This window comes from Panthera leo, chromosome D4 (assembly GCF_018350215.1).
Source record: "Panthera leo isolate Ple1 chromosome D4, P.leo_Ple1_pat1.1, whole genome shotgun sequence".
NCBI lineage: Eukaryota > Metazoa > Chordata > Mammalia > Carnivora > Felidae > Panthera > Panthera leo.
The window spans coordinates 93,010,878-93,038,170 of NC_056691.1; the positions used below are offsets into that span (position 1 = coordinate 93,010,878).

The 27,293-nt window shown below is 66.4% G+C and overlaps 4 protein-coding genes and 1 long non-coding RNA gene across 5 annotated transcripts; 3 read left to right on the forward strand and 2 right to left on the reverse strand.

The window, feature by feature from the left end:
- Nucleotides 1–2,087: 2,087 nt before the first annotated feature.
- On the forward strand, nt 2,088–6,289 carry AJM1 (apical junction component 1 homolog). Its single transcript, XM_042913896.1, has one exon. The coding sequence runs from the start codon at nt 2,088–2,090 to the stop codon at nt 5,031–5,033; it is 2,946 nt and encodes a 981-aa protein (XP_042769830.1). The 3' UTR covers nt 5,034–6,289.
- A 1,526-nt stretch (nt 6,290–7,815) lies between these two features.
- Nucleotides 7,816–9,192, forward strand: PHPT1 (phosphohistidine phosphatase 1). The gene is made up of 3 exons (XM_042912743.1): nt 7,816–8,031; nt 8,363–8,487; nt 8,959–9,192. The coding sequence occupies exons 1-3, from the start codon at nt 7,872–7,874 to the stop codon at nt 9,049–9,051; spliced, it is 378 nt and encodes a 125-aa protein (XP_042768677.1). The 5' UTR covers nt 7,816–7,871; the 3' UTR covers nt 9,052–9,192.
- Nucleotides 9,193–10,445: 1,253 nt separating this feature from the next.
- On the forward strand, nt 10,446–18,532 carry MAMDC4 (MAM domain containing 4). Its single transcript, XM_042912137.1, has 29 exons — nt 10,446–10,485; nt 10,870–11,067; nt 11,148–11,321; nt 11,401–11,526; nt 11,720–11,850; nt 11,934–12,018; nt 12,158–12,283; nt 12,383–12,517; nt 12,599–12,687; nt 12,772–12,945; nt 13,282–13,366; nt 13,440–13,619; nt 13,707–13,835; nt 13,992–14,123; nt 14,241–14,362; nt 14,450–14,561; nt 14,738–14,854; nt 14,957–15,091; nt 15,201–15,337; nt 15,406–15,625; nt 15,695–15,832; nt 15,929–16,047; nt 16,131–16,221; nt 16,423–16,569; nt 16,732–16,866; nt 16,978–17,105; nt 17,203–17,311; nt 17,797–17,972; nt 18,106–18,532. The coding sequence occupies exons 1-29, from the start codon at nt 10,446–10,448 to the stop codon at nt 18,145–18,147; spliced, it is 3,732 nt and encodes a 1,243-aa protein (XP_042768071.1). The 3' UTR covers nt 18,148–18,532.
- Nucleotides 18,533–20,047: 1,515 nt separating this feature from the next.
- EDF1 (endothelial differentiation related factor 1) lies at nt 20,048–23,722 on the reverse strand. The gene is made up of 5 exons (XM_042913864.1): nt 23,535–23,722; nt 21,981–22,032; nt 21,483–21,643; nt 21,090–21,183; nt 20,048–20,459 (listed from the first exon to the last, which is right to left on the reverse strand). The coding sequence occupies exons 1-5, from the start codon at nt 23,610–23,612 to the stop codon at nt 20,398–20,400; spliced, it is 447 nt and encodes a 148-aa protein (XP_042769798.1). The 5' UTR covers nt 23,613–23,722; the 3' UTR covers nt 20,048–20,397.
- A 620-nt stretch (nt 23,723–24,342) lies between these two features.
- Nucleotides 24,343–25,977, reverse strand: LOC122205149. Its single transcript, XR_006195921.1, has 3 exons — nt 25,639–25,977; nt 25,166–25,226; nt 24,343–24,495 (listed from the first exon to the last, which is right to left on the reverse strand). It is a non-coding gene; the product is annotated as an uncharacterized LOC122205149 (long non-coding RNA).
- Nucleotides 25,978–27,293: the final 1,316 nt, after the last annotated feature.

Consider the following 27,293-nt stretch of genomic DNA (forward strand, 5'->3'; position numbering starts at 1 on the left):
GCGGCCTCCGCGCCGCTGCCTCGAAGCTTCTGCCGGTGCCGGGGACGCCGCGGAGCGGAGAAGGCGGAGCGGGCGCAGGCCTGCGCAGCCCACCGGGCGCGCGCGGCGGGGAAGCAGCGCCCAGGTAAGGGATCGGGGGCCGCTGCCCCGCGGGCCCTGTCATGGGGGGGGGGGCACCCGCAAGGATGGGGTCCTACTTCAGAGCTACACCGGCGGGTCCTCACTCCGGGCGCTCGGGGCGGGGGGCAGGGCTGGGCCGCCGGGAGACCCGCGGGAGGGGCGCGTTAGGCCTGGGGCCCCTGCAAGGACCGACCGCCCCCGTGCCCACGGGGAGGGATGTCACCCAGCCCAGCTCCATCCTTACCGCCGCAGAGGCGAAGCGGAGCTGTCACCTCCCTGGGGCGGAGCTTCATGCCCTGTCATCGGACCCCCAATTCCAGCCTGGCTTTGAGCTTAAGATGGAAGGGAGTGGGAAGGGGACAGTCCTATGAGCAGGGACAGAATTGGGGTGGGTGCAAGGCTGCGATGGGACGGGCCGCTGGGACTTCATGGCCCTGACCCAGAAGGGCAGCCCTGCCGGCAGAAAGCCCCTGGCACACCTGGGACACAGGGTCGGCCTGACCAGAGACCCTGGCAGGTGAGGCCCCCCCCCGCCCCCCGCCCCCCGCCCCGGGCTTCCCCCAGCCCGGCCAGGAGCACGCTTCCCCAGCCCGTGTGAGGTGGGGGCCCTGTCAGCACCGTCTGAGACCCTACACAACCTGTCCAGGCCCCGGGTACCACAGAGGGGCCGGTGGCCCAAGTCTCAGCATGAGCCCAGTGCAGAGGGGTGGACCCCCGCCCAGCCCCCATTGCGGGGGCAGCAGAACCTCAGGTTGCCATGGAGCCTTCCTGAGCTGCTGTGGAGAGGGCTCTCTCCTGAGGAGAAGCAGTGAAGGGGGGGAGGGGGGGGGGCTTTACCCGCCCACCACCCTGCCTCCCCTGCTTGCGGCCTCCTGGCCCCGTGCTGCTCTGGGGAAGAGGGGCGGCCCTGAGCCGGTGGCTCCCGCCCCCACATGGTCCTGCGGCCGCCACCGGTTTCTGAGCTGCAGGGCACAGGCCGCAAAGCTGGGGTGGCTGCTCCCCGGGCCTTGTCACGACGGCCCCAACAAGCTTAATGGGTTCCAACCGCCCTAAGACACCAGGGATCGAAAGAGGTTTCTGCAAGGGAAAGGGGGCTTTAGGGCCAAGGGATGTTCTTTGTGGCGTGTGCTGGCCTGGGCCACACAGAAGGGCGAGGGTGGGGCAGGCCAGTCCGTCAGCCTAGGGGCGGTGCCTGGACCTGATGGGGCCATCTCCATGTCTGCTGGGGCCTCGGGACCGGGGCTTGGTTCCGGGGACTGTTCCCAGGGCAGCCACCACCTCCGTACTGGGGGAGGGTCTCCATGTCCCACCCGGTCAGCAGGTGGCCAGGGAGACTCAGCAACTTTGTCACGGTCCAGGGACTCCCCCTCAGACCACACCATCAGAGGGCTTGCCCTGCACTGGGCGTGAGGCTTAAGTCACCCATGAGTGTTGTGAGGCAGACACCCATAAAGAAATTTGTAAATAAGGTTTCGAAGGAGCCTACCGTCATCCCAGCTGGGAACACACCCCCGTTCTTCCTGCCCCAGGACACGGCTTCTACCCAAACCTGCCAAACCTGCCGATGGTAGTGGGGGGAGGGGGAGGCCCCCCGGGGGCACGGGCCTGGCAGCAGGAGCTCGGGAACCACAGCGACGGCCATTGCCTTTCTGCCTGATTGGCTACATCCCAGCAGAAAGTGGCCCAGAAAGGGTGGCCCGGGGCAGGGGACAGACCCTGAGTAGCTGGACGGCTGGGTTCCTCCCGCAGGTGCTTCTGACGCCGGCATGGAGCAAGTGCCTGGGGCCTCGGCCACCGCGGGCAGCCAGGACTGCTCCGCCCACTGGGTCCCAGGTAAGTCAGGCCAGCGTAGGGGTGTAGCCAGCTCTGGGCTGCAGAGGGGTCACCCTGACCCGCATCTCCCACCAGGGCAAAAGCCCGGAAAGGCAGAGTGAGCTGCGACCGCCAGCCTGGGGACCTCTTTTAAAATGACCCGCACGGACCCGCCAGACCTGTTGGTGTCGACCGTGTACCAGGACATCAAGGTGGCGGCCCCCGGGCCCGCGTCGCGGCGCCCGCCATGTGAGCGCCCCGTGCCCCCGCCAGCTGCGCCCGCGCCTTTCAACAAGCGCCACTGTCGCAGCTTCGACTTCCTGGAGGCGCTGGACGGGGAGGCCATGGAGGCCCGACCCGAGCCGCCGCCCCCGGAGCCGGCCGCGCCGCGCGCCCGGCCCCGCGAAGGCGAGCCCCGGCGCCGCGCCCGCTCCAAGAGCGCGCCCCGCGCGACCCCGGGCCTGGCGCCCGCGCCCGCCTCGCCGCCGGTGCTGCCGCGCCGAGGCCGGGAGGCCCAACGGACAGCGCGGGGCGAGGCATCGCCGCATCGGGAGCCCGCGTACCCGGCGCTGCGCGCGCTCGCCAATGAATTGCACCCCATCAAGCTGCAGCCGCAGCGGGGCGGCCCCGGCCGCATCGCGCCCCTCTGCGCCGCCACGGGCCGCTGCGCGCCCCCCGAGCCGCCCGCCGGGCCTGCACCCCACGTCCGCTGCCGCCTGGACATCAAGCCGGACGACGCGGTGCTGCAACACACCGCCCGGGGCTCGCGGTCCTGCGGGCCCGCGGAGACCATGCCCTGGGCACGCCCTGCCCCGCAGCTCCACGGCCTCACGGTGCCCGGACCTCGCCACGTGGCGCTGTTGCGCACCCCCACCCCCAGTGACACGTACTGCGCGGATCCGCGAGCGCTGTACTGCGACGGTCCCCTGCCTGGGCCCCGGGACTATACGGAGCGCCGAAGTCTGCCCTTCACCACGCCGCCGGGTCCCACCCAATTCTTCTACACCGAGGAGCCCGAGGGCCACGCTGGTGGCTTTACGGCCAGCCCTGGGCTGCCCTTCGACGGCTACTATGCCAGGCCCTTCCCGTCGGAGGAGCCCCCTGTGCCCAGCCCAAGGCGCGGCGGCGGCGGCTACTACGCAGGCGAAGTGCGCACCTTCCCGGTCCAGGAGCCGCCCTCCCGTTCCTACTATGGGGAGGCCGCTCGAGCCTACGGCCCGCCCTACGGCCCGCCCTGTGGCCCCCGCTATGTTCCCGAGGAGCCGCCGCGGGCCCACCCCGCTCTCCGCCCCTTTTACACAGAGGACTTCGGGCGGTACCGCGATCGCGACGTTCTAGCTCGGACTTACCCACACCCACGAGGCAGCCCCGCCTGGGGTGACTGGGGCCTGCGGCCTTACCGCACCCTGCAGGTGGTGCCTCCCCCGGACCCTGGCCCATTGCTCGCCTCTTGGCACGGCGGCACCGGCACCAGCCCGCCCCGGTTGGTCACTGACAGCCGCCACTACTCGCGCTCCTGGGACAACATCCTGGCGCCGGGGCCGCGCCGGGAGGACCCCCTGGGCCGCGGCCGCAGCTACGAAAACCTGCTGGGGCGAGAGGCGCGGGAGCCGCGAGGCGCATCCCCCGAAGGCCGGCGCCCGCCCGTCGTCGTGAACCTCTCCACCTCGCCCAGACGCTATGCGGCGCTGTCTCTGTCCGAGACGTCGCTGTCGGAGAAGGGCCGCGCGGGCGAGGGCCCGGGCCGCAACTGGTATGTCACGCCTGAGATCACCATCACCGACAACGACCTGCGAGCCGGGGAGCGACCGCCAGCCAGGGCCTGGGAGCTGCCGGGAGGGCGACCCCGGCCGTCTCCGCCCGCCGCCCCAGATGGGCCCACTGGTGGCCGCCAGCGCAGCCTCGAGCAACTGGACGAGCTCATCACCGACCTGGTCATCGACTCTCGGCCCCCCGCGGGCCAAGCCCCGGAGCCCGCGGCCGATGGACTGGGCCGCCAGCTGCGCCGCCTGCTGGACTCCAGGCCCGCGGGCTCCGGGGCACCCGCGCTGGCGCCGCGCTCGCCACCCGCGTCCGCCGGCAGCGCCGAGGAGCCGGCCGGCCAGGGGCAGGCTGCCGACGCGTCCCCGGAGCCCAGCGCCGACGAGGACGACCTGATGACGTGCTCCAACGCACGCTGCCGGCGCACCGAGACCATGTTCAACGCCTGCCTCTACTTCAAGTCCTGCCACAGCTGCTACACCTACTACTGCTCGCGCCTGTGTCGCCGCGAAGACTGGGACGCGCACAAGGCACGCTGCGTGTACGGCCGCGTGGGCAGCGTGTGCCGCCACGTGCTGCAGTTCTGCCGCGACAGCGGCCCCGTTCACCGCGCCTTCTCGCGCATCGCGCGTGTCGGCTTCTTGTCGCGCGGTCGCGGTGTGCTCTTCCTGGGCTTCCCGAGCCCTGGCTCTGCAGACAACTTCCTGCGCTTCGGCCTCGAGGGGCTGCTGCTGTCGCCCACCTACCTGTCGCTGCGCGAGCTGGCCACGCACGCGGCGCCCCTGGGCAGCTATGCGCGCGAGCTGGCCGCCGCCGGGCGCCTCTACGAGCCGGCCGAATGCTTCTTGCTCAGTGTGTCGGTGGCCGTGGGCCCCGGCGCCACGCCCCCCGGCACCTCCGCCCGGCCCGCCCCCGCACCGCGCAGCCCTGGGCCCACGGTGCGTAAGTTCGCCAAGGTGGCGTTGGCGGCCGGCAGCCCGGCTCGACCGCCCCCGGCTCGAGGTCGCGAGGCCGACATGGAGACGCTGATCCTGACTCCGCCGCCAGGCACCGCAGGCCTGGACCAAGAAGGCGAGGCAGGCCGGCGCGCGCGCGAGGTGGCCTTCATCCACATCCAGCGCGAGCTGCGGCTGCGCGGCGTCTTCCTGCGCCACGAGTTCCCGCGCGTCTACGAACAGCTCTGCGAGTTCGTCGAGGCCAACCGGCGCTTCACGCCCACCACCATCTACCCCACGGACCGGCGCACCGGCCGCCCCTTCATGTGCATGATCATGGCTGCCTCCGAGCCGCGCGCACTCGACTGGGTGGCCAGCGCCAACCTGCTGGACGACATCATGTGAGCGGTGGGGTCACCCCCGGCCTCCGCCCAGCCCGCTCAAACCCCGCCCAGTCCACATTGGGCCCACCCCCGGGCACCACCCAGCCCGCTCAGGCCCCGCCCAGCCCACGTTGGGTCCACCTCCGGGCTCCGCCCAGCCCGCTCAGGCCCCGCCCAGTCCACATTGGGCCCACCCCCGGGCTCCGCTCAGGCCCCGCCCAGTCCACATTGGGCCCACCCCCGGCTCCACCCAGCCCGCTCAGGCCCCGCCCAGTCCACATTGGGCCCACACACGCCCTCCGGGCTCCGCCCAGTCCACACTGGGCCCACCCCTGGGCTCCGCCCAGCCCATTCCACATTGGGGCCTCCCCGGGCTCCGCCCAGTCCGCCTAGGGCCCACCCCCGAGCTCTGCTCCGCCTACTCAGACACCGACCAGTCCACCCAAGGCCCACCCGGAGCCCCACACAGCCCTCTCTGGGCCTGCGCAGTCCACCTAGGGCCCACTCCCAAGCTTTGCCTGCCCACCCAGACCCCGCGCAGCCCACCGGGAGCCCAGCCCAATCCCTCAGGCCAGGCCGTGCTCCTCTCGTCTTTCTTCTGTTTGCCACAAGCTCTGCCCGGGTCCCGCCCCATTGAGTTCGCCACAGGCCCCGCCTTTCATTCCCCCTCCTCCGGCTCCCAGCTCCCAGCCAGCCCTGGGGCCTCCCCGGAGGTCGGTCCTCAGCCGCTTGGTGCTCCCCGCTGGGAGGCGGGGTGGGCCTGAGGACCGCCCGACCCTGCCTTCACGCGGAGGGGTCACTACCGCAGACCCCACCGCGAAGATCCGGTCAGTCCATTTCCTGACGTCCGCAAAGCCTCCCTGCAACCTCCCCAACCCTGGTTCTCCCTGATCCAGGAGCCCCGGTTGCCCAAAGCCTCGTCCCGTCGCTTCAACGGTCCCCCCACCCGCCTTCTGTGGTTTAGGGTGCATCCTGCTCAGAGGCCTTTCCTCTCTGGCGGACACCCTGATTAGTCCCAGTGTGTTCGTGTCCCGAGATGACAAGGCTGGAGGGGGCCCCAGCAAGATAAGAGCACGGCTGGACCCTGAGCCCGCACACTGGCGACGGAGTCCACACATTGGCGACGCTACCCGCCCTCCGGTCCTCTCACCTCCAGCCGCCCTAACATGGGTCCTACAGGAGGGTTTGGAACAAGCAGCAGTGGAGGGGGATAGTCGGAGATCTTCAACCAAGGCACAACACACCCAGACAGAGAGAGGGGCCTGGGCGGGGTGGGCGGGAGGATGTGGGTGGGGGCGCTGGCAGGATCCGGCCCAGAGCTGAGAGGTGAGGAGTCCTGGCTGTGTGTGAGTCGGCTGCCGGCCCACACGGACAGGAGGCCCCTAGGTGGGTGCCAGAACAGAGAGGGGGTGAAACCGGCAGCGCAGGCCCTAACCTCACAGGGAGGAGGGAAGCAAATGCAGAGGGCGGATGAACAGGAGGAACCACACATGCCCATTAGGGGCTCGTACCCACTAACATAGGGAGGACAAAAAGATTGGACTGCGGGGAAAGGGTGTCGGAGTGAGCCAGTTGATCAGGGCAGGGGACGACTGGAGGTGTGGGGGCTTGACTACACGAACATCCCGCGTGTGCTCGCTCTGGCCTTGCCCTGTGCTGAGGCCTAGAGACCCGAGGCAGGGGACTGGGCTCTGTTCCCGGGAGCGCACACTCATGGGCCCACAGCCCTAGCTCCATAAGGACAGAGTGAGAGGGGACCAGGCCGGCCTGGCAAGCTCCTCCTGGGGCTCCCAGCACTCCCTAACGGGGCCAGGAGAGGACATCGATTGAATTGTGAACGTCCCCCACACCTCTGTTCCCGGCTCTCCTTCCGTGCCATGCACCCTAGCCCATCCCACAACGTCTGCGCGCCAACCTTGGCCTCTCAGCCTAGCGCGTTTGCATCGGCCACGCGCCCCGCTTGCCCTACCCGCCTTCGTGGCCTCCCAAGTCCAGCCGCCATGCCCCCTGCCCTAGGGCCTCAGCTTTCAGCCCCACGCCTGAGGGCCGGCTGGCCAGGAATGATCCTGGCTGGACTGGGATTATTTCCAGGGGGCGAATGCTTTCAAACCAAGTAAAACAACTCGAATGTAGCCATTGCTTCCTCCTTGATGGCGGGGCGGGGGCGGTCCGTGGGTGGGACTGGTGGGACTGGGAGAAAGGCCCTTGACCACGCTGAGCTGGGCAGGCGCTGGAGGGAAGGGAAGAGGGCCTTGAGGCCTTGGGACGCCTTGGGACGCCTTGGGAGGGAGGGGGAGGCCTCGGGACGCGGTGGGGGACAGGGAGGGAGGCCTTGGGACGAGGTGAGAGGAGGGAGAGGAAGGCCTTGGGACGCGGTGGGGGACAGGGAGGGAGGCCTTGGGAGGGAGAGGGAGGCCTTGGAACGCGCGTTGGGAAGGCGGACAGGGAGGTCTTGGGACGCGGTGGGGGAGGGGTCGGGACGGGCGCCTGTCGCTTGGGCCTCATGAGCCGTCCAGCCCCTCTAAAGGAACCTGCCACCGTTCCCTCTACCCACTCCGCCTCCCAGTCCCCACTAAAAAAGAACTGTTAAGTTAGCTTGATTTAATCACCGCCCACTCCCGGGTCCCTGTTCCCCTTTAAGCGGGACCGGCGTGGCCTCGGAGTGGCAAGGAGCTAGGTTGCCATTGGCCAGTCTGTGTTGCGGGTCGGCGACACGATTGGCTGAAGCTCCGGGCCCGGGCAGCAAGGCCCCGCGGGATTGGGTCCGGGCTCCCAGGGCCCGCCTCCCGCACGGTCTACTCGACCCAGGGTCGCTGCGGGAAGGGCCGCGGGCTGCCGGGGCGGGCGGGCTGTGGGAAACATGGCGGCGGCGGACCTCGCCCAGATAGCCGATGTGGACATCGATTCCGACGGCGTCTTCAAGTACGTGCTAATCCGAGTTCACGCGGCGCCGCCCTCCGAGGCCCCGGCCGGGAAGAGCAAGGAGATCGTGCGGGGCTATAAGTGGGCCGAGTACCACGGTGAGGGCGGGGCCGGCCGGCGTTTTCGGGGCGGGGCTGAGGGCGTCTGGGGGCGGGGCTGAGGGCCCTGGGCGGGGAATGAGGCGGTGTCGAGAGAGGCGGTCCTGTACCCGGTCTGAGGGCAAGGGTCCTGGAGGGCGAGGGGCCGCCATGGCGCGACCCGTGTCTCCTAGTCCCAGGACTCCTGCCCGGGTGCACGCCTTCCTCCTTTCATGGCGTCCCAGCCTGGAGGGGCCCCTCTCCTGGGGAAGGAGCTGCCCAGAGCCGGAGCTCCAGATCCCCCGGGCCTCCGGGGGCCGTGGCACGTGCTGAGCCGCCTTCCCTGTCCCAGCCGACATCTATGACAAGGTATCGAGCGAGATGCAGAAGAAGGGCTATAGCTGTGAGTGCCTGGGAGGCGGGCGCATCTCCCACCAGAGCCAGGACAAGAAGATCCACGTGTATGGCTACTCCATGGTGAGCCCCCGGCCCGCGGAGGGGGGCGGGGGGAGGGACCAGCTCTCACAAGCCCTCGCTGCACTGCGCTGAGGACACCTGCGGCACTGGGGGTTCTCTGGCTGTCTGGGCCGCAGACCCCTCCCGCCAGTGGCTTCCCCATCTCCCACGAGTAGTGGGAGGGAGGCCACTGCCTGCCCCTCAGCCACAGTGGGCCGCGTCCCGTTCCTCCACGAGTCCCTTCACCAGGCCACGGTGGAGACCCAGGGGCATTCACACAGCGTCTCTCGGCACCTAGGATAGGCTGCGCCCTGGGCTGGAGGGCCCACGCGCAAGGACTGCTCACCTTGGCGGCCAGCTTGCCCTGGGCGGTCAGGGAGGGCTGGCCACGTCCGGCTCCAGCGGGCCCCCTCCATAGCCGCCTCCCGGGTGCTGCTACCGATGGACGCCCAGAGCCAGGACGGGGCTGTGAGCGTCGGCCTCTGTCTTCAGGGTTACGGTCGTGCCCAGCACTCAGTCTCCACTGAGAAGATCAAAGCCGTGTACCCGGACTACGAGGTCACCTGGGCCGACGACGGTTACTGAGGCCTGCCCGAGCGGCCCACTATACCCCCTGGCGCTATGCACCCCGGGCCAGGCCTTGGAGACCAACAGCAGCCGGGCCCGAGCGCCCAGGTTTACCTCACCTGCAGGAATTAAAAACGTTATCACCCCTGCTCTTCCTCAGATGTGTGTGTGTCTTGATCTGTCTGCTTCCCGGTCACCCCTGGGGACCCCTGGCCGGAGGGTGTGGGTGACAGAGAGCTGGAGGCGGCCCTGGTAGCCGCAGGGCCCCTACTGGCTGTCCCTCACCTGGCTCCACATCTGGGGGCCCCGGGGGGGGGGGGTGGCGTGCACACTCAGCCCTTTGTGCTCTGATAAGGGGGCCCCTGGGCTGCTGCCCCCATTTATGGCCTGATTGCTCCTCTCCACCCCTCCTGTGTCCAAGGACATCTGGGAGGAAACTCTTTGATGAGCCCTTGCGCAAGGAGTTAGCACCAGGTCCCCCAGGGCCAGCTGACATCAGTGTCCCCTCGTGATCTGCCGTTTGAAGTCACGTGAAGTTTCCCAGACCCCTCGTAAGACCGGGTCCCATGGCACCCGCCCTGCAGCCACAGGCTCTGAGGGTTCAGGCTTGGAGCCAGGAGCCCCCCTGCAGGACCCCCTCCTCTCCTCCCAGTGCAGGGCTGAGGGGGGACGAGCTGCGGCAAGTGGATGTGTGGATGAGGGGACAGCCGAGCACAGCTGTCCCTGTGGCTCCCCGTGAACACGGGTGCCATCTTGGGGCAGGCCTTCCGTGAGCTCACGGTGGCCTCTCCAGGCTGTTGTGACCACATCTTAGTGATGAGGAGACAGGATCTGGTAAGACCCAGGTCACGTGGTGGTAAATGCCCTGTGCCCGGCAGCACCCAGCCACGCTAATCAGAACGGTTGTTGATGAATACATGATCGTCCCTTACAAAGGAATGAGTGAACAGGCAGCCACAGACTGTGGTGGGGAAGGACGAAGTCCCTGGTCACTTGGGGCAGGGAGGCACGGAACGTGGGGCTGGGGGCACAGGTGGGGGGTGCGTGCTGGGCTCCTGCCCCAGCTCTGGGAGACAAAGCCCGAGTGGGTGCTTTCTCTGGTGGGGCCTCTGCCAGGCAGGGCTGGGGCGGTGGGCCTGATGACCGAAGCCCGACCTTTGGTCAGAAGTATCCGGGCGGGTGGGAGCCTACCTGGGCCAGGGGCCCCTCTCCTGGACGCTTTTACAGTCGGACGTTCGTCCTCATCAACACAGGGCGGGGCCTGCTGACGGGCAGCGGGTACAGAAGGGGCCAGGTCCCCCCTCCAAGCAGAGCAGACTCAGCCTGCGGGGCCACAGACAGATAACCGGGCGAAATCCCCGTGAGGCCGCCTGGAGTGCGCTGTCCCTCGGCCTCACTCCCCCGGCCCAACCATGCGTCTGCCCCACCACCTCCTGCTGGCCTTGCTTCTGGGTGAGTGTCAGGTCTCCTCCCCAGGAGAGGGGCAAGGCCCTGGGTGGCCTTCGGGGGGTGCCCAGGACAATCCTTTGGGGGCCTGGGGGTTGCCCCATCGGGGAAGGGGCACGAATTCTGCTTTACCTGGCCCCAGTGTCCACCCGGGTCCCAGGGCGAGAGGGCCCTGGAAGGAGCCTGAGGGGGCCGGGGGCATTTCCTTGTTGGGTTCCTGCTCCCTTCCTCGGGGGGCGTCCCATGTCGGGGACCGCTCACAACGCCCCCCCCCCCCCCATCCTGACGTGCAGCCCGCCTCTCCTGGGCCAGATGTGTCCTGCCTGGCCCTGACCAGGACCCCCCAGCTGGCAGGACCCAGCCCCCTCCCTCCCTGACCTCTTGGCCTAGGCCTCAGAGCAGGTGAACAGTATCCTGGGCCGCCTGGGATTGGGAGGGGTCACCCCGCCCCAGGCCACCCGCCTGTCTCTCTCCTAGCAGCAGGGCCCCCAGGCCGGGCCTGGGTCCCCAACGACTGCAGGGCCCCCAGCGAGGCCGCATGCAATTTCGTGTGTGACTGCCCAGACTGCTCCGACGAGGCCCAGTGCGGTGAGCTGGGGCCCGGTGGGGCGGGCAGGGGGCGGGCAGGCCAGCCCTCTGCAGACAGCCCTGAGCCCCCCACTTTCCAGGTTACCACGGGGTCTCGCCCGCCCCGGGCGCCCCCTTCGCCTGTGACTTCGAGCGAGACTCCTGCGGCTGGCGGGACATCAGCACCTCAGGGTACAGGTGGCTGCGAGACCGGGCAGGAGCCACACTGGAGCCTCTGGGGCCGCGCTCAGACCACACTCTCGGCACAGACCTCGGTGAGGCCCTGGCGGGCGTCCGTGATGCCCCCTCCCCCCTTCACTTCCAGCCCCATTTCCTGACCTCTCTGCCGGCCAGGCTGGTACACGGCTGTTGGCACGCACCGCGGGAAAGAGGCGTCCACGGCAGCCCTGCGCTCCCCCGTCCTGCACGACGCCGCCCCCACCTGTGAGCTGAGGCTCTGGCACCACACGGCCACTGGAGGTGGGTGCCCAGAACTCCTCCACCAGGGTGGGGCACCCCGAGGGGAGGGACTGGGAAAGGACGGAGGGCCGCTGCAGAGACCGGGAAGGTACCTCAAGGGAGGGACAAGGGTCCTAGGGCAGGGCACAGCCAGCAGGCTGCGGGAAGCAGCGGGGCGCAAGCCGCCCCAGGACCCCCCGTCCCCCACTTACAGATGTGGCTGAGCTGCGGCTAGAGCTGACCCACAGGGCCGAGACGCTGACCCTGTGGCAGAGCTCTGGGCCCTGGGGCCCAGGCTGGCAGGAGCTGGTGGTGGCCACTGGCCGCATCTGGGGCGACTTCTGGGTGAGCTGGGGGTGGTCTGGATGTGGAGGGAGCAGGGAGGGTCTGAGCCCTGACTTAAGTCCTGAGAACCCCACTCTTTTCAGGTGACCTTCTCTGCCACCCGAAATGCCACCCACAGGGGCACCGTGGCCTTGGACGACGTGGTCTTCCGGGGCTGTGGGCTGCCCAGTAAGGCCCCCGTGCCGCGGACCCACACCTGGGGGGCAGTGGGTTAGCAGGACCCAGATGGCCTTGAGCCTCTCCCCCAGCTGCCCCGGCCCCCGGGGTCTTGGGGTCACGGTGACGGGCTGCCCCTCCCCCATGTCAGCCCCCCAGGCACGCTGCCCCCTGGGGTACCACCACTGTGGGAACATGGCCTGCGTGGAGCCCCACCAGCTGTGCGACGGAGAGGACAACTGTGGGGACGGCTCAGATGAGGACACGCCCACCTGCCGTGAGCTGGAGGGGCTGCTGGGGGTCACCAGGGAGCATGCTGGAGCGGGACAGGCGGGGTACGGGCCCTGCCGGCAGCCTGACCCTGCTTCCCCCACAGGCCGCCACGCGGCCACCGACTTCGAGACGGGCCTGGGCCCGTGGAACCACTCGGAGGGCTGGGCCCGGAACCACAGTGCCGGCCCCAGGCCGCCAGCCTGGCCGCGCCGGGACCACAGCCGCAATAGCGCGCAGGGTGAGGCCCACGGGGGACCGCCGGGGAGCACCCACCGGGGCCCCGCCCGGCCACCCCGGCCCACGTCTGGTGTCTCCCCAGGCTCCTTCCTGGTCTCCGTGGCCGAGCCCAGCGCCCCCGCTGTCCTCTCCAGCCCCGAGTTCCAAGCCTCAGGCCCCCACCACTGCTCGGTGAGGTGGGTGGGGGACACGGGGCCGCCCGACCTGGCTGCCCAGGCCCGGGGGTCTCCCTGACCTTCCTTGGCTTCTTCTCAGCTTATCTTCTACCACTACCTGCACGGGTCTGAGGGTGGCTGCCTCCAGCTGTTCCTGCAGATTCAGAGCCCAGGCTCCCCTCAGGGCCCCGTCCTGCTGCGCAGGCGCCACGGAGAGCTGGGGGCCGCCTGGGTCCGAGACCGGGTCGACATCCAGAGCGACCACCCCTTCCGGGTGAGGCCCGAGACGGCGGCGGCCAGGGGTGGGCGAGCGGGAGGTCCCAGAGGGCCCCCCGCCCCCCGGAAAGCTGGGCAGGGGAGATCAGGGCCCCCCCCCCCCCCCCCCCCCCGCCCCAGGCTGTGTCAGCAGGAAGCTCTGGGAGCAGGCCCAGGGAAGGAGGGGTCGCTTTCAAGGCCTGCGTGGGGGTGGTGACAGGGGAGGGTATCCGGTGACACGAGGCGAGGCCAGGCAGGGGGAGGGCTGGCGGAGCCGACCTGGGGATGACAGAAGGATGCGGGGCGGGGGGGGGGGGCGGGGGGGGGGCACACCCTGAGTCCCCTGTGCCCTCAGATTCTGCTCACTGGGCACACAGGCCCAGGCGGTGTCGTGAGTTTGGATGACCTCATCCTGTCGGACCACTGCCAGCCAGTCCAAGGTGGGCCCGCTGAGCCCCTCCCTCTCCAGGAGAAGCACAGCCCACCCCCCTGACCCCTGTTCTGTCCCCACAGAGGTGTCTGGATCACCTCCTGGGCTCTGGGCCGCAGCCCCCTGGCGCCAGCCGTCCAGCCTGCGGCCCCGGGACTTCTGCGAGCCGGGACATCTTTCCTGCGGGGACCTGTGCGTCCCCCCAGAGCAGCTCTGTGACTTCCAGCAACAGTGCGAGGGGGGCGAGGATGAGCAGGACTGTGGTGAGGGGCGGCCGGAGCTGGCGGGAGGCGGGGGGGCCCTCTCTTCCTCCAGACCCTCCCCGACCCTCCCTGCTACTGCCGTTCCAGGCACCACGGACTTTGAGCCCCTCACAGCGGGGGGCTGGGAGGATGTCAGCGTGGGGCGACTGCAGTGGGGGCGTCTCCTGGCCCAGGAGAGCCGGGGCCCTGGCGCAGGCGCCCGCGGGACCGCTGCTGGTGAGGCCCAAGTCCCCCCATCTGCGAACTGCACCCCCAGAGGGGACCTTGCTGTGCCTCCTCTCACCAGGGAGTGTGCCTGCCTGGGGCAGCGGGGTGAGGGGGGCGGGGGGGCCCTGGCAGGAATTGGCTCTGAGAGGCCTTGCTTTTCCTCAGGGCACTTCCTGTCCCTGCAGAGGGCCTGGGGACAGCTGGCGGCAGAGGCCCGGGTCCTCACACCTCCCCTGGGTCCCTCGGGCCCCCGCTGTGAGCTCCACATGGCTTACTATTTCCAGAGTAACCCCCAAGGTACCCACCCCCCCCCCCCCCCCCCCCGCTGTCCCTCTGGCCCACCCCGCCCCGAGACACCCTGCGGGAGGGTGGGGGAGGAGGGCTGGGCAGACCCACAGTGACCCCCTCGGCCAGGCTTCCTGGCCCTGGTCGTGGTGGAGGACAGCAACCGTGAGCTGGTGTGGCAGGCCCCGGGCAGCAGCCAGGGCTGGAGGATGGACAGAGTCCTTCTTGGGGCACGCCGCCGGCCTTTCCGCGTAAGGAGGGCAGCCTGGGGGTGGGGTGGGGTGCGTCACAGAGCCAGCGCTGACTCGACAGCCCCCTCCCTTGTGCTCCTCACGAAGCTGGAGTTTGTCGGCCTGGTGGACTTGGACGGCCCTGGCCAGCAGGGCGCTGGAGTGGACGATGTGACCTTGAAGGACTGCAGCCCCGTGACAGCCACTGAGAAGGACTCAGGTCCTTCTGCCCGCTCCCAGCCCCTACCCAGGGGCCTCTCCCCGCCGCCCCCCGTCACCACCTCGAGGGACCCTGGGAGCCCCCACCCCAGAGAGCAATTCTCACACTCTCTAGGGACACAGGGCGGGTGTGGGGGTGCTCGGGGCGTGCTGACCCCACCGCGGCCCCGCCCTCAGAGGTCTCCTGTAACTTCGAGCGGGACACGTGCGGCTGGTACACCGGCCACCTCACAGATGCCCACTGGCGCCGGATCCAGAGCCACGGCCCCGGGTACGACCACACCACAGGCCGAGGTAGGGCAGGGGCACCCAAGCCCGGGGGGCGGCTCTCAGTCTGGGCCAAGCCCCTCCTGGTACCCGGGGTCTCTGCAGCTCAGCCCGGTGTCCCTGCCGCAGGCTACTTCTTGCTTCTGGACCCCACGGACCCCCCAGCCCGGGGCCCTGGTGCCCACCTGCTCACCCAGCCCCAGGTGCCCACAGCTCCTCAGGAGTGCCTCTCCTTCTGGTATCACCTCCACGGGCCCCAGATCGGTGAGCGACCCTGGTGCCGGGCAGGGCCTCCTGGGTCCGGGGCTTTGCAGGGGCGGAAGCCTTCAAGAGTCGGGCTCTGGTCCCCTCCTACCCCCACCCCCCTGTCTAGGGACACTGCGCCTGGTGCTGAGGCGGGAAGGAGAGGCAGACACGCTCCTGTGGTCACGGACCGGCACCCATGGCAACCACTGGCACGAGGCCTGGGCCACCCTCCACCACCAGCCGGGCTCTGGCACCAAGTACCAAGTGAGGCCCCGCGCCAGGGCGGTGGGGGACAGGGCCAGCCCACAGCCGCTCACCCCCTCTGCCCCCAGCTGCTGTTCGAGGGCTCCCGGGACGGCTACCACGGCACGATGGGCCTGGACGACGTGGCCCTGCGACCCGGGCCCTGCTGGGCCCCCAGGCGGTGCTCCTTTGAGGACTCAGCCTGTGGCTTCTCCAGCGGGGGCCGAGGCCTCTGGACGCGCCAGCCCAATGCCACGGGCCACGCCGCCTGGGGCCCCCGCGCTGACCACACCACGGGGACGGCTCAAGGTTCGCATCGGGGGTGACGGAGGGGTGGGCAGAGGGGGCCATGTGGGGGCTGACGCTGGCGCCTCCCAGGGCACTACATGGTGGTGGACACGAGCCCCCGGGCCCTGCCCCCCGGCCACGTGGCCTCCCTGACCTCAGAGGAGCACCAGCCTCTGGCCCGGCCTGCCTGCCTGACCTTCTGGTACCACCTGAGCCTCAGAAACCCAGGTGAGGGGTCTGCAGCCCGGGGCCCCCGAGCGGCCGCCCCCCCCCCCCCCCCCCCCCCCGCTGCTGCTGACCTGGGCTGGTCACTCGGCGTGGCAGGCGCCCTGCAGGTCCACGTGGGGGAGGCCGAGAGGCAGCAGGTGCTCAGCATCAGTGCCCACGGAGGGTCCGCCTGGCGCCTGGGGAGTGTGGACGTGCAGGCCGAGAGGGCCTGGAGGGTGAGTGCCGGGGGCAGGCGGCCTTTCGCTTCCGGGGCCCGCCCGGACCACGCACGAGGCTGCCCTGCCCTGTCCCTGCCCAGGTGGTGTTCGAGGCGGTAGCCGCCGGCGTGGAGCACTCCTATATCGCGCTGGACGACCTGCTCCTCCAGGACGGGCCCTGCCCTCGGCCAGGTGGGAGCCCCGCGGCCGGGCCCCGGGCCCCCTTGTGACCGATCCGCGGCTGGTACCAGCTCCAGTGCGGACCGGCAGATGCCTGGCCTGGCCCCCTGGCCCCCTGGCCCCAGCAGGACAGAGAGGGGAGGCAGCAGCGCTCACTGGCCGGGCTCCCCGGGGGCTGGGGGCACCCCGGCTCACTGCCCAGGTCTCCCGCAGCTTCCTGTGACTTTGAGGCTGGCCTGTGTGGCTGGAGTCATCTGGCCTGGCCTGGCCTGGGAGGGTACAGCTGGGACTGGAGCAGTGGGGCCGCACCTTCCCGCTACCCCCAGCCCCTGGTGGATCACACTCTGGGCACAGAGACAGGTGCGTCCGAGGTGGGCAAGGGGCCCCGGGGCCACACACACACACCCCGGGGGGGCACGCACCCCACCCCGCCCCAGGCCAACCGGCCCAGCCCGTGGGGGCTCCCATCAGAATCAAGGGCCACGGCCAGTTAGCCAGGCACCCTGTCCCTCTCACCTCCAGGACACTTCGTGCTCTTTGAAACCCACATGCTGGGCCCGGGGGGCCAGGCAGCCTGGCTGCACAGCCAGCCTCTGCCCGCCACCGAGGCCTCCTGCCTCCGCTTCTGGTACCACATGGGCTTCCCGGAGCACTTCTGTGAGTGGGGCCGGGCCAGTAGCGATGGGTGCTGGAAGCAGCGAGGGCGGATGGGGGCAGCCCTGGCCCACCGGGCTGGGGACCTGAGCCGCCCCGGCCCCCTTCTTGCAGACAAGGGCCAGCTGCGGGTGCTCCTGAACAGCGCCCGGGGCCAGCTGGCCGTGTGGAGCATGGGCGGGCGCCTGCGGCACCAGTGGCTGCTGGGCCAGGTGGAGGTGGCCAGCGCAGAGGAGTTCCAGGTGAGGCCGGGCCGCCCGGAGCCTGGCGGTTGCGGAGGCCCCAGGCCCCGGCCTCCTCCTCCAGCCCGCGCAGCCAGCCCCCTCTCCCTCTGGTCAGATCGTGTTTGAAGCCACTCTAAGCGGCCAGCCAGCCGTGGGGCCCATCGCCCTGGACGACGTCGAGTATCTGGACGGACGGCACTGCCAGCTGCCTGCACCCGGCCGGGGTAAGCGCTGCCCAGGTCAGCCAGCCCCGCCCCAGATCCGGGACTCCGTCAGGCTTGGCAGCCTGTGGCTTGCACGGCTGCCCAAGGAGCCAGGAGAGCCACCGAGGCGGGACCTGCCCCGCCCCTCCCCCTGCCCACTGTCCCCTCCCTTTCTGGGCCGGGCCACCCCCGCCCTTGGTCCCTCAGGAGCCGAGTCGGCTCTCGGCCGGCCTCTGCACTCCACGCCCTCACTCCCAGACCCTGGAGGAGGTGCCCGGCGGGCCGGCGGCCGTGGCCAGCCTGCCCGTGGAGCCCACGCGGCCCGCTGTCTCTTTGTGATGGAGGGGCGGCTCTAGCTTGAGGCTGTGACCCCCGCCAGGTCTGGAGCCTCGTGCTGGCACGACCTGCCAGGGTTTCAAGGATGGGCCGTCCCAAGTGCCACCTCAGGGGACAGGGCCGACAGGCAGGGCTTGAGTCCTCGGGCTCACACGGCCCTCGGACCACAGGGGACACGGTAGTGGCCACATCGGTGCCAGCCGCGGTCGGCGGTGCCCTCGTCGTCCTTGTCCTCCTCGTCCTGCTAGGACTGGCGGGGCGACGCTGGCTGCAGAAGGGGGGCTGCCCGTCGCAGGGCGAGACAGCGGCTGTGGCCCCCGGCTTTGACAACATCGTCTTCAATGCGGTAGGAGCCCCTGGGTAGGGACAGGTGGGCGGGGCTGACTGGGGAGAAGCCCCCTGGTCCGCTCTCCCTGGCCAGGGCCGTCCACACGCGCAGCGGCCACCCAGCAGTCAGAGGCCCCTCTCCTTCCTCCTAGGACGGTGTCACCCTGCCGGCCTCGCTCACCGACAGCCAGTAGATGACGCAGAGAAGACTCTGGCTCCCCACAAGACGGTCGCCCCCCACCCCCTTCCCCCAATCCCTGGCAGGCAGAGCCCAAGGAACAAGCCCTGCCCCTCCCCCAGGACGCACCGAGCCCCCACACGGTCACCCAGCACCGAGACTGCCACCCACGTGCCTGGGTACGGTCCTCACCCCAACAATAAACGCCCTGGCCCCCGAGGGCAGCCCCCACTTGTTGGCTGAGGTCTGTGCACCCTGCTCTGTCAGCGGGAAGGTGGGCTCTTGGGGATCCCCAGAACTGACCCAACCTGCCTGAAAGGATGTGCTTGGGGGCACCTCCCACGGGTCTCAGTGACTCAGCTGACAGGTAACAGGCAGGCCACACGGGACGGGGCCGAGGGCTAGAGGCACCAGAGGCAGATACAGCGGGACCCTGAGAAGCCCCTGTCCCTGGCCGGGAAGGCACCCCAGCACCCAGGCTATCCAGCCCAGCCTGTGGGAATCTGACCCAGGCCCTGCCCAGCCCCTGCCTCGCTGGGTGATTCTTTTTTTTTTTTTTTTTTTTTTTAATGTTTATTTACTTTTGAGAGAGAGAGAGAGAGACAGAACACAAGTGGGAGAGGAGCAGAGAGAGAGGGAGACACAGAATCCAAAGCAGGCTCCAGGCTCTGAGCTGTCAGCCCAGAGCCCGACGCGGGGCTCGAACCCACGAACCGTGAGATCATGACCTGAGCCGAAGTTGGACGCTTAACCGACTGAGCCACCCAGGTGCCCCTCGCTGGGTGATTCTAATTCAGGACAGGGAGAAACCCCGGACACAGACTGACTAGCAAACGCTGAAGTAGCTGTCAGGGACATAAAGCTGGTCTGGTGAGGAAACGCCCTGCTTTGTCCGTGATTCCACATAAAGGTCCCACGTCCACTGTCCCATGGTAAAGGGTCCGTGCCGTAAGTGTCCCCGAGCTCACCATCCCGTGGGCAAATCCAGTGGTCCCCGGAATGATGTGTCTCAGAGGTCACTCGGTGCCCTGGGGATGCTGCTGAGGTCACTGGAAGGCAAACCCAAGGCTCCCACCCTCCTGACCTCACGGGGCCCAAGGATGAAGGCAACCCCCCTCTCTCGGAGGTGTCAAGGCCGCTGGTGTGCCTGCATTCCCTCCTTGCCTAGTAAAACGGAGCCGAATCTTCCTAACCCAGGGAGGGTCCCCGGCTCTGCTCTTCCACAAGGGAAATTTTTTTAAAAAATCACTTATTCATTAAGTAAGCTCCACCCAAACCCAACGTGGGGCCTGAACCCACGACCCCTGAGACCAAGAGCCTCACGCTCTGGGGCACCTGGGCGGCTCAGTCGGTTAAGCATCCAACTCTTGGTTTCTGCTCGGGTCACGATCTGCCATGGCCTCATGAGTTCAAGCTCTGGGTCAGGCTCTGTGCTGACAGCGTGGAGCCTCCTTGGGATCCTCCCTTCCCCCTTCATTCTCTCTCAAAATTAATAAATAAACTTTAAAAAAAAATCACACGCTCCACCGACCGAGCCAGCCAGGCACCCCCACAGGAAGTTTTGACACGGCCCTGCCTGGGCCTGGAAGGTCCCACTGGGCACGGCCATCCCGGGGAAGGGGAGACAGCCACACCTGCACAGCCAAGTGCCCCCTCCTGCCTGGGGTGAGACCACGTTGCCGTCCAGCCCACTGGAGACTCCACGCCAGGGGAGGGCACGGGTCCGGGATCAAGGGGCTGACTGAAGCCTGTGGCCTATCCCAGCAGACGGTGACGAGGAAGCGGCACCACAGAGGGGGACCTTCAGGGTCCCTCAAGTACTCCCCAGGGCATGTCAGGAGAACCCTTTCTTCCCTACATCGTGGGCCAGAGAGAGACACACGCGGGGACCCGGCAGATCAGACCGGACACCAGCAGGAAGGGCAACACGTTTATTAGCTTCTCTAAAAGCCGACTGGAGAAGACATCTTCTCTTCTGGGTCAGGCCACCCCACCCCACAGCCCCGCCAGCGTGAGGTGGTCCCGCTCAGAGCTCCCCGGGGAGCCGCCCCAAGGCTGGGCAGACACCAGGGGTGGGAAGGAAAAAAAATCAGGAGAAGCAATACTTTGCAAGGTTTTGTTTGACAGCAGGGTAGAGGGGGTTCCCGGGCAGGGCTGACGCCCCGCGTTCCGCTCGGCCACGTGAAGAGACCACGCTGGCACCGGTGGTCAAGGGGAACCAGCCAGGCGAGATCAGCCGGAACGCACTGATTTCGAGGCTTTGTGTTCATTTCGCCCTGGGCCCCTTCTCAATCGGCTTCCCGATATCCTTCCCCCGGAGCTTCAGGCCTGAAAGAGCCATTGGCCCGCTCACCGCCACGGCGCCCCGTCTGGGACCCAAGAGGCGGGGCGGCGCCACAGCGTCCCCACCCATCCGCCCTGACACGGCAGCATTGCCCGCACGACCTTCTCCATGGGAAGGAGGGAAGGAGGGAAGGAGGGAAGGAGGGAAGGAGGCGGGAGAGAGCAGGGAGGCGGAGGATCACCAGCAGTCCTGGCTGGGCTTAGCCCCCCACGTGCACCTGCCAGCCCCCCAGCGGACAGGCCCGACGCCCCTCCCAGAACCAGAACTGGGACTCCAGCGCTCTGGGAGCTCCCCGTGCTGGGGGCCATGCTGACACCAGAGAGGAAGTCAATGCCCATGGCGGCAGGGGAGGGGGGGATACAAGTGCCTGAACAGGAGGGCCACTGGGCCCTCTGTCCACAGGCCCAGAGGGCGCTGGCCAGCAGCAGAGGGAGGGGTAGACAGGACGTGAAAGGTGAAAGCAGGGGAGGGCGCCCAAGACGGTGCCCTCATGAGCTTCTTAGGGGTCTGGAGAATTCCACGGCCTCAGGGGCCATCCTGTGCTCACCACCTGCTGAGGGCACCCGGTCAGAGGGCAGCAGCGGAGACCCAATGAGGGACCTGAAGACACTCACCGATAGCTCTCTCGATCTTGCCCAGAACCTGGTTATTAGGAATGGCCCGTCCGCTTTCATAGTCCGCGATGACCTGTGGCTTTTCGTTGATTTTCTAAAGAAACGTATCACACGCGTAGCGGTTCGGTAAGAAGAGGCCACGAAGCTAGCACACAGCCAAGGGAGTTGCCACAAGCACCACCTTCCAGGCAGCACGCGGCCGAGGGCCTTACTGAGCAGCTGGGGCTACACGCGCTGGAAGCCACCTCATGCTGGAAAGGAACTTACGTCCGCCCTGACCCGGCTTCCGGAGAGAATCCCAGGGCCGAGGGCAAACAAGGCCTTGAGTCCCGGCCCCCTCCCCCCACCCCCTCCCCCCCGCCAAGCCTGGGAGGACGACCCTGCCGCGCTCACCGTGGCCAAGTCCTTCTGAGTCAGCCCCTTGCTCTGCCGGCCTTGCTGGATCACCTTGCCCACCTCCAGGGTCACCCGGTCGTGGTGCAGCTCCTCAGTCTCCCGGTCCAGCTTGGCCGTGTTCTTGGTGATCGAATGCTGTTTGTTCTGGCCGGCGGCCCCTGGACCAGCACGCGACAAAAACAGAGGACAGGGTTTGCAACAAACCCAAAATAAAGCCGTTTCAAGACGGGAACCAGGCATGACAAGCGACCTGTGCCAGGGAGACACGGGAAGCCAGGTATCCCAACACGGGGAAGCCACAGGCACAAGAGCATGGGGTCCAGAATTCGGTCCCCACTACAGGAAGTGAGCACAGCTGCTCAGCTCAGACCCCAGGCGTCCCCCAGCCCCGCAGCGGCCCCAGCACCCCTGGGGGCAGCACAGGCGAGGCGGGCGCCTGTCACAGAGGTGCCCCGACAGCGCACCCTCGTTTTGTGAGGAAGCACAAGTACTCACACTTCTTGGAAGTCTCCACATCTTCTCCCCGTCTCTGAGCTGCTAGGATAGCCTAGAACGTTCAGAAAAGGGTTCTGGTCAAAATCGGCCTTGGCAGGGTCTGGCAAACACCAGCTGAGGCCGCTGTTAGCCGGACAGCACGCGTGCCCACGGCAGGCGCCTCTGGAGCCCGGGGAAGCCCGGCTCGGAGCTCCCGGCCCCAGGCACTGCTGCCTCCCTCTGCTCTCAGGCACGAGGTACCCCCGCGCCCGCCACCCCCACCCCTCGCTTCCTCACTGCGGACGAGCACAGGCTGACGGGTTCCTCTGAGAAATCCGTGCTCACGGCGGACCTACTCCTCCACTAGGCTCTCCTGAAAAACCAGGAAGGAAGGTCAAGCGCTGGCCGGGTGCAACCTTCCTCCGTGGACCTGACTTCTGAGAGGAGAGCCCAGCCCCCAGACATCACCAACGAGAGCAACACCCTTCTGTCTACGTTTGCCAAAAGTTAACGCAACGGATTTCTTGACAATTCTGATGCTTCGGAGAAGTGACCGGGGCCCTTCTGAGTGTGACACGTTCAGAGACGCTGTCTAGACATGTTCGGGTGACTCCTAGCTTATGGCTATGAAATTTCCTCTGGGAAAAAAAAAAAAGGAATAGCGAATTTGGTTTTGACCATGCAAATGATAAGGTCGGGGCAGGTCAGCGACTGCCAGGTGCTAGGGCTGCACCCAGTCCCGGCCCAGACCGGGCCCCAGGGCACAGGCCCCAGGCCCCGCAGAGGTGGTCACTGAAGCTCACAGGTGAATTCTGCATAGATTAGCCACGCTAGAGACCTGTTACCTAGTACCTCCCAGGGCGTGTCATCTACACTTGAAAGACCCAGAAGCACTGGGTCTCTAGGCCACCTCAGCCCAGTCACAGGGACCCCCGATGGCCTGAAACGCGCCTCCGCGATGCTCCACAGGCAGCGTCAGGCTGCCCAGGCATCTGCGGGAGAGACCCTGGGGGCGTCTGTACCGCCTCCGCCCCCTATCTGCACCGCGGTCCCCAATCCCCGCCCCCAGGTCCACCTCTTCGACCTCACCTGGTCCCCCATCCCCCCCATCCCGGCTGTCAGAGGCCGCAAGTCCACCCTGTCCCTGTCCCTATTTACAGCCTCGCCCCCGGACCTGTGTCCCTGGCTCCAAAGACTGCTGGGCCCTTCCGCACCCACCCCAGCGCAGCCGGTCCACGCCCCCACCATCTCCCTCACCCCTCCGTCCTCCCACCACGCCGACCTGTCGTCCCATACCCTGCGGCCGGGCCCTGGCCCTTGCCCGCACACCGCCTCTGTCGTAACTGTCCGAGCCCGGCCATTTTCCTCACGCCGGTCTCCCGTCTCCTAGCCCCGGCGCCATCCCCTCACGCAGGCCCCTTGCTGATCCGCCGCCCCCCTGGGCCACCCAGCCCCGGTCCCCACCCTGCCCCTAGTCCCCGTCCCCACCGGGTCCCCCATCCCCGGGCTCCCCGCCCCGCGGCCGCCCCGCCCGCGCGGCCGCCCCTGAGTCCCGAGGCCCACACGGCGCCGCACCTGCTTGGACTTGGCCTGGGCGGCCGTGGGGCCCTTCTTGCGCAGCACCGTCACCGTGTCCCAGTCGCTCTCGGCCATGGCGGGCAGGCAGGTCCGGCGGTCCGTCCGGCGGCTCCGCGGCAGCTGCTCGAGACCCGGCGACGCGACGTCCCCTCGTCGCTCGGCCGCTTCCGGCGCCCGCCGCCGGCCCGCCCCCGCCTCCCCATTGGCCGGCGGCTCGGGGGGCGGGCACTTCCCTCTTCTCGAGGCCAATCCGCGCCCGGCTCGTCCGAGGGATCGGCGGGCGGCGCGCGACGTGGGGAGGGAGGCGTCGGGGCCGTGCGCGGCCCGGGCGCGGAGGGTGCTCTGACGGCGCCCTGGGCTAGGCCCGGGGACGCTGGCGGCAGGGCGAGGGGACGCGCGGTGGGGACAGCGGATCCCCGCTGGGGGGAAAGTGGGGAGGGGCGACTCGGGGAGGAGAGGGGGCACCGGTGTGCGGGGGAGACCAGGGCCCCTAGGAGGCGGAGGGGTGCGGTGGGGCGATGCGCAGGAAGAGCAGAGGTGCGGTGGGGGCGAGGGCGCCAACAGGAGGGATGGCGTGAGTGGGGAGGGTGCCGGGGCGCGCCGAGAGGACAGGACCGCGGAGCCCCGACCCCGGTGGGGGACTGGCGGCCCCGCAGGCGCTCGGTGGGCCCACACCTAGCTCTCGGGTCCACCTTTGGGCACGGGGAGGGACCACCCCCTTCCCGGTCACGTGCGCGGTGGGGATGCGGAAAACTGGATGCCAAGGGACACGTTGCCTCCTCAGCTTTTCTGTATTTGAGCTCAGTTTCTGTTTCGTGCTTTTTATTTCGTCACCCTGCACGAAGTTTGAAGTTCAGTTTCCCTGGAGTTGCGGTCACGTGTTGCAAAGATGTTGGGGACGAGGGTGGATCCGGGTTTGGTGGGGCCCAAAGCATATGCAATTTGGGGTGGGTCTCTCCTTAAAAAAAAAAAAAAGTTAAATGATAAAAATAAGCTTAGTTACAAAAGTTAGTATTCTTGTATAACGTGTATATTTTGTATAATGTTAAAAATGGATGCTTTGGGGCGCCTGGGTGGCTCAGTCGGTTAAGCGTCCGACTTCGGCTCAGGTCTCGATCTCGCGGTCCGCGAGTTCGAGCCCCGCGTCGGGCTCTGGGCTGATGGCCCAGAGCCTGGAGCCTGCTTCCGATTCTGTGTCTCCCTCTCTCTCTGCTCCTCCCCACTTCATGCTCTGTCTCTCTCTGTCTCAAAAATAAATAAACGTTAAAAAAAAATTTTTTTTTAAATAAAAAAAAAAATGGATGCTTTATTTTACAGTAATTACTAGCTTACAGATAACTTACATAATGAGAAGTCAATACGTTTTCAAAAGCTGACAAACTCCTCAAGCATCACAAAGTTTGGAAAAATAACATTTGTACGAAGTATCAAATGCATCTCTTTACTGCTTTTGCTTACATTTTTGGCTGTATTCTCTTGGCCACCTCATGACTTTGCAGAATGGTTTTATGAAAACAGCAGAAAGACTCCTCAGACATTTCCCTAGGCCGTTTGACAGAATTTGTATCTCATCTTTGGTATTGACATTGGTTTGGGTAACACTTGGGGCTTTGCATAGATGCGCTCACCCTTGGCATTGCTATGGCTCCCTGCTCCACAGACGGGAATTCTGACCCATGCAGTCCCCGTCTAAAAGAAAAAAGATACACAGTACATAAAATTGTGTATACTGTGTTACGGAATACATTTATCGGAGACGATAAACGTATCGGGTGCGCGCCCGGCACCTTCCCCACTCACGCCCTTTCTCCAGATGTTGGGGAGAACCAAGTCCTCCGCTCCCAATTTGCAGACTCACTTCTGGTTCAGAGCCCAAATCTTGTTTTCTTCCTCACTTCCCCGTGCCTAGACTGTGGGGGTGGGCAATTCGCAGCCATAGAAGACGTGCCCACCCAGGGAAGGCAGGCAAAACAACATCATAAAAATCTCCCATAAACCCCAACTAAACGCATCCCAACTCGAGATCGCCATAGTGGGGTCCCAAAAATGCCGTGGTCTCCCCAGCAGGCCCCGGAAAGAGTGTGATGAAGGAACAGCCTACCTGGAAAGAGGCAGCGGCCTTAACCGATCGTTAACATGAGGTCCGTGGATCTCGCCAACATTTGACCACGTGAACCCACTACAGGGCCCTCGAGAGTCGTGGCTGGGATCCCGGCAAGAGAAGTCGCATCAGCCCCGCGGCGTTGCAACTGCCCTGGGTGGCTCAGGCCCAGAGAACGGCTCTCCAGACCTAGACGTCCTCTGTCCGCGTGGGCATCTGCCGGTATCCGCACAGCCCCATCTAGCCTTTGGCCAGGAGTCCAGGCCCGAAGCCACAAAGACTTCCGGTGCCCCTGTCCTTGTGGCGTGCTCTCCTACAAGGACACGGGTGGTGCAGGCGTCTGTGCCTCCTCCCACTCACCGGCGCACACCCGCTCCTGGCTCTGGGTGCTTCCAGTTGACTCAGGGTCCAGGGAAGAGTAGCCTTGGGGACGGAGCTGGAGCGGGTGTCACACAGCCAGCTTTAGGAGGCCTGGTAAGCAGTGCGGAGCTTTCCGGCGGCGTCCTGCCAGTCGTGTTGGCGAATCCTCTGCCTGCAGTGTTGAAGGTAAGCTGTCTATCAGCGTCAGCCCTTTATCTTCAGACAGAGAGGAGACAAAAAATTATAAAGCCTTCTGGAAAACAAAAGCCCCAGCTGTTTCTATATTTCTAAGATAAAGATTGATTTAAATATTGTATTCCCAGTAAAAGATTAGCGTTAAACCTTATCAACTGAAAACTCTCTAGTAAAATCTAGTAAACGCGAGAGTCTTCGTGAACGAGGGATTATTCACAATAACAATAGACGGACTTTAAGGTGTTTCCGCGATTCTGCCTCCCGGTAGACCAGCCTTTGTGTGATTCGCCACTCTAATTTTTTTTTTTTTATTGTGGTAAAGTACCCTTAACACAAAATTACCGTCTTCGCTATTTTTAAGCATACCGTCCGCTAGTATTAAATACATTTGTAATGCCATGACACCATCACAAGCATGCATCCTCATAACTTCATTTTGTAGAATTGAAACCGTGTCCCCCTTAAACGCTGACTTCCCATTCCGCATGCCCCCCCTTGGCATGCCCCCCCCCATTCCACTTTCTACGATTTCGCCTCCTCTAGGGACATCATATGAGTGGAATCCTGCAATATTTGTCCTTCTGTGACTGGCTCTCAGCAGTGTCCTCAAGGCTCACTCATCGCACAGCGTGTGTCCGAAGTTCCTTCCTTTTTAAGGTTGAATGCTATGCCGTCGTGTGCCGGTACCAAAATTGGCCATTCAGCCAGCCAGCCAGCCACCTGCGGACATGGGTTGCTTCCGCCATTGGCCGTTATGAATGACGTCATGGGTAATCCTGCTGTGAACACAGACGTACACGTAGCTTTCTGTCACCCTGCTTTCAATCCTTTAGACATAAGGAAGTGGAATTGTTGGGTCGTATGGTATTTCTGTCTTCGAGTCCCACCGTGTTCGGACTTCCCTTGCTTCCAAATGAGAAGTCAGCGGTGGGTGCCGTCGTTGGTAACATCGTCCTCCGCAAGTCATGTGACATGGTCTCCACTTTCAAGACTTTTCTCTTGATTTTTGGATTTTCCTTTCAAGTGCCCAGGTACACATTTGGTTTTTTATTTGGGGGAGAGACAAGAGTGTGCACGCACAAGGCAGTGGGGGAGGGGCA

Bases quoted from the DNA above. Each gene is read 5' to 3' on its own strand.
- AJM1 (XM_042913896.1), top strand. From the start codon at position 2,088: ATGACCCGCACGGACCCGCCAGACCTGTTGGTGTCGACCGTGTACCAG.
- PHPT1 (XM_042912743.1), top strand. From the start codon at position 7,872: ATGGCGGCGGCGGACCTCGCCCAGATAGCCGATGTGGACATCGATTCC. The intron at 8,032-8,362 runs GTGAGGGCGGGG...TCCCTGTCCCAG, and splicing joins TAAGTGGGCCGAGTACCACG to CCGACATCTATGACAAGGTA. The intron at 8,488-8,958 runs GTGAGCCCCCGG...CTCTGTCTTCAG, and splicing joins ACGTGTATGGCTACTCCATG to GGTTACGGTCGTGCCCAGCA.
- MAMDC4 (XM_042912137.1), top strand. From the start codon at position 10,446: ATGCGTCTGCCCCACCACCTCCTGCTGGCCTTGCTTCTGG. The intron at 14,855-14,956 runs GTAGGGCAGGGG...TCCCTGCCGCAG, and splicing joins CGACCACACCACAGGCCGAG to GCTACTTCTTGCTTCTGGAC. The intron at 17,973-18,105 runs GTAGGAGCCCCT...CCTTCCTCCTAG, and splicing joins ACAACATCGTCTTCAATGCG to GACGGTGTCACCCTGCCGGC.
- EDF1 (XM_042913864.1), bottom strand. From the start codon at position 23,612: ATGGCCGAGAGCGACTGGGACACGGTGACGGTGCTGCGCAAGAAGGGC. The intron at 21,644-21,980 runs GTGAGTACTTGT...GTGCTGGTCCAG, and splicing joins TGTGGAGACTTCCAAGAAGT to GGGCCGCCGGCCAGAACAAA. The intron at 20,460-21,089 runs GTGAGTGTCTTC...TGGCTCTTTCAG, and splicing joins CAAGATCGAGAGAGCTATCG to GCCTGAAGCTCCGGGGGAAG.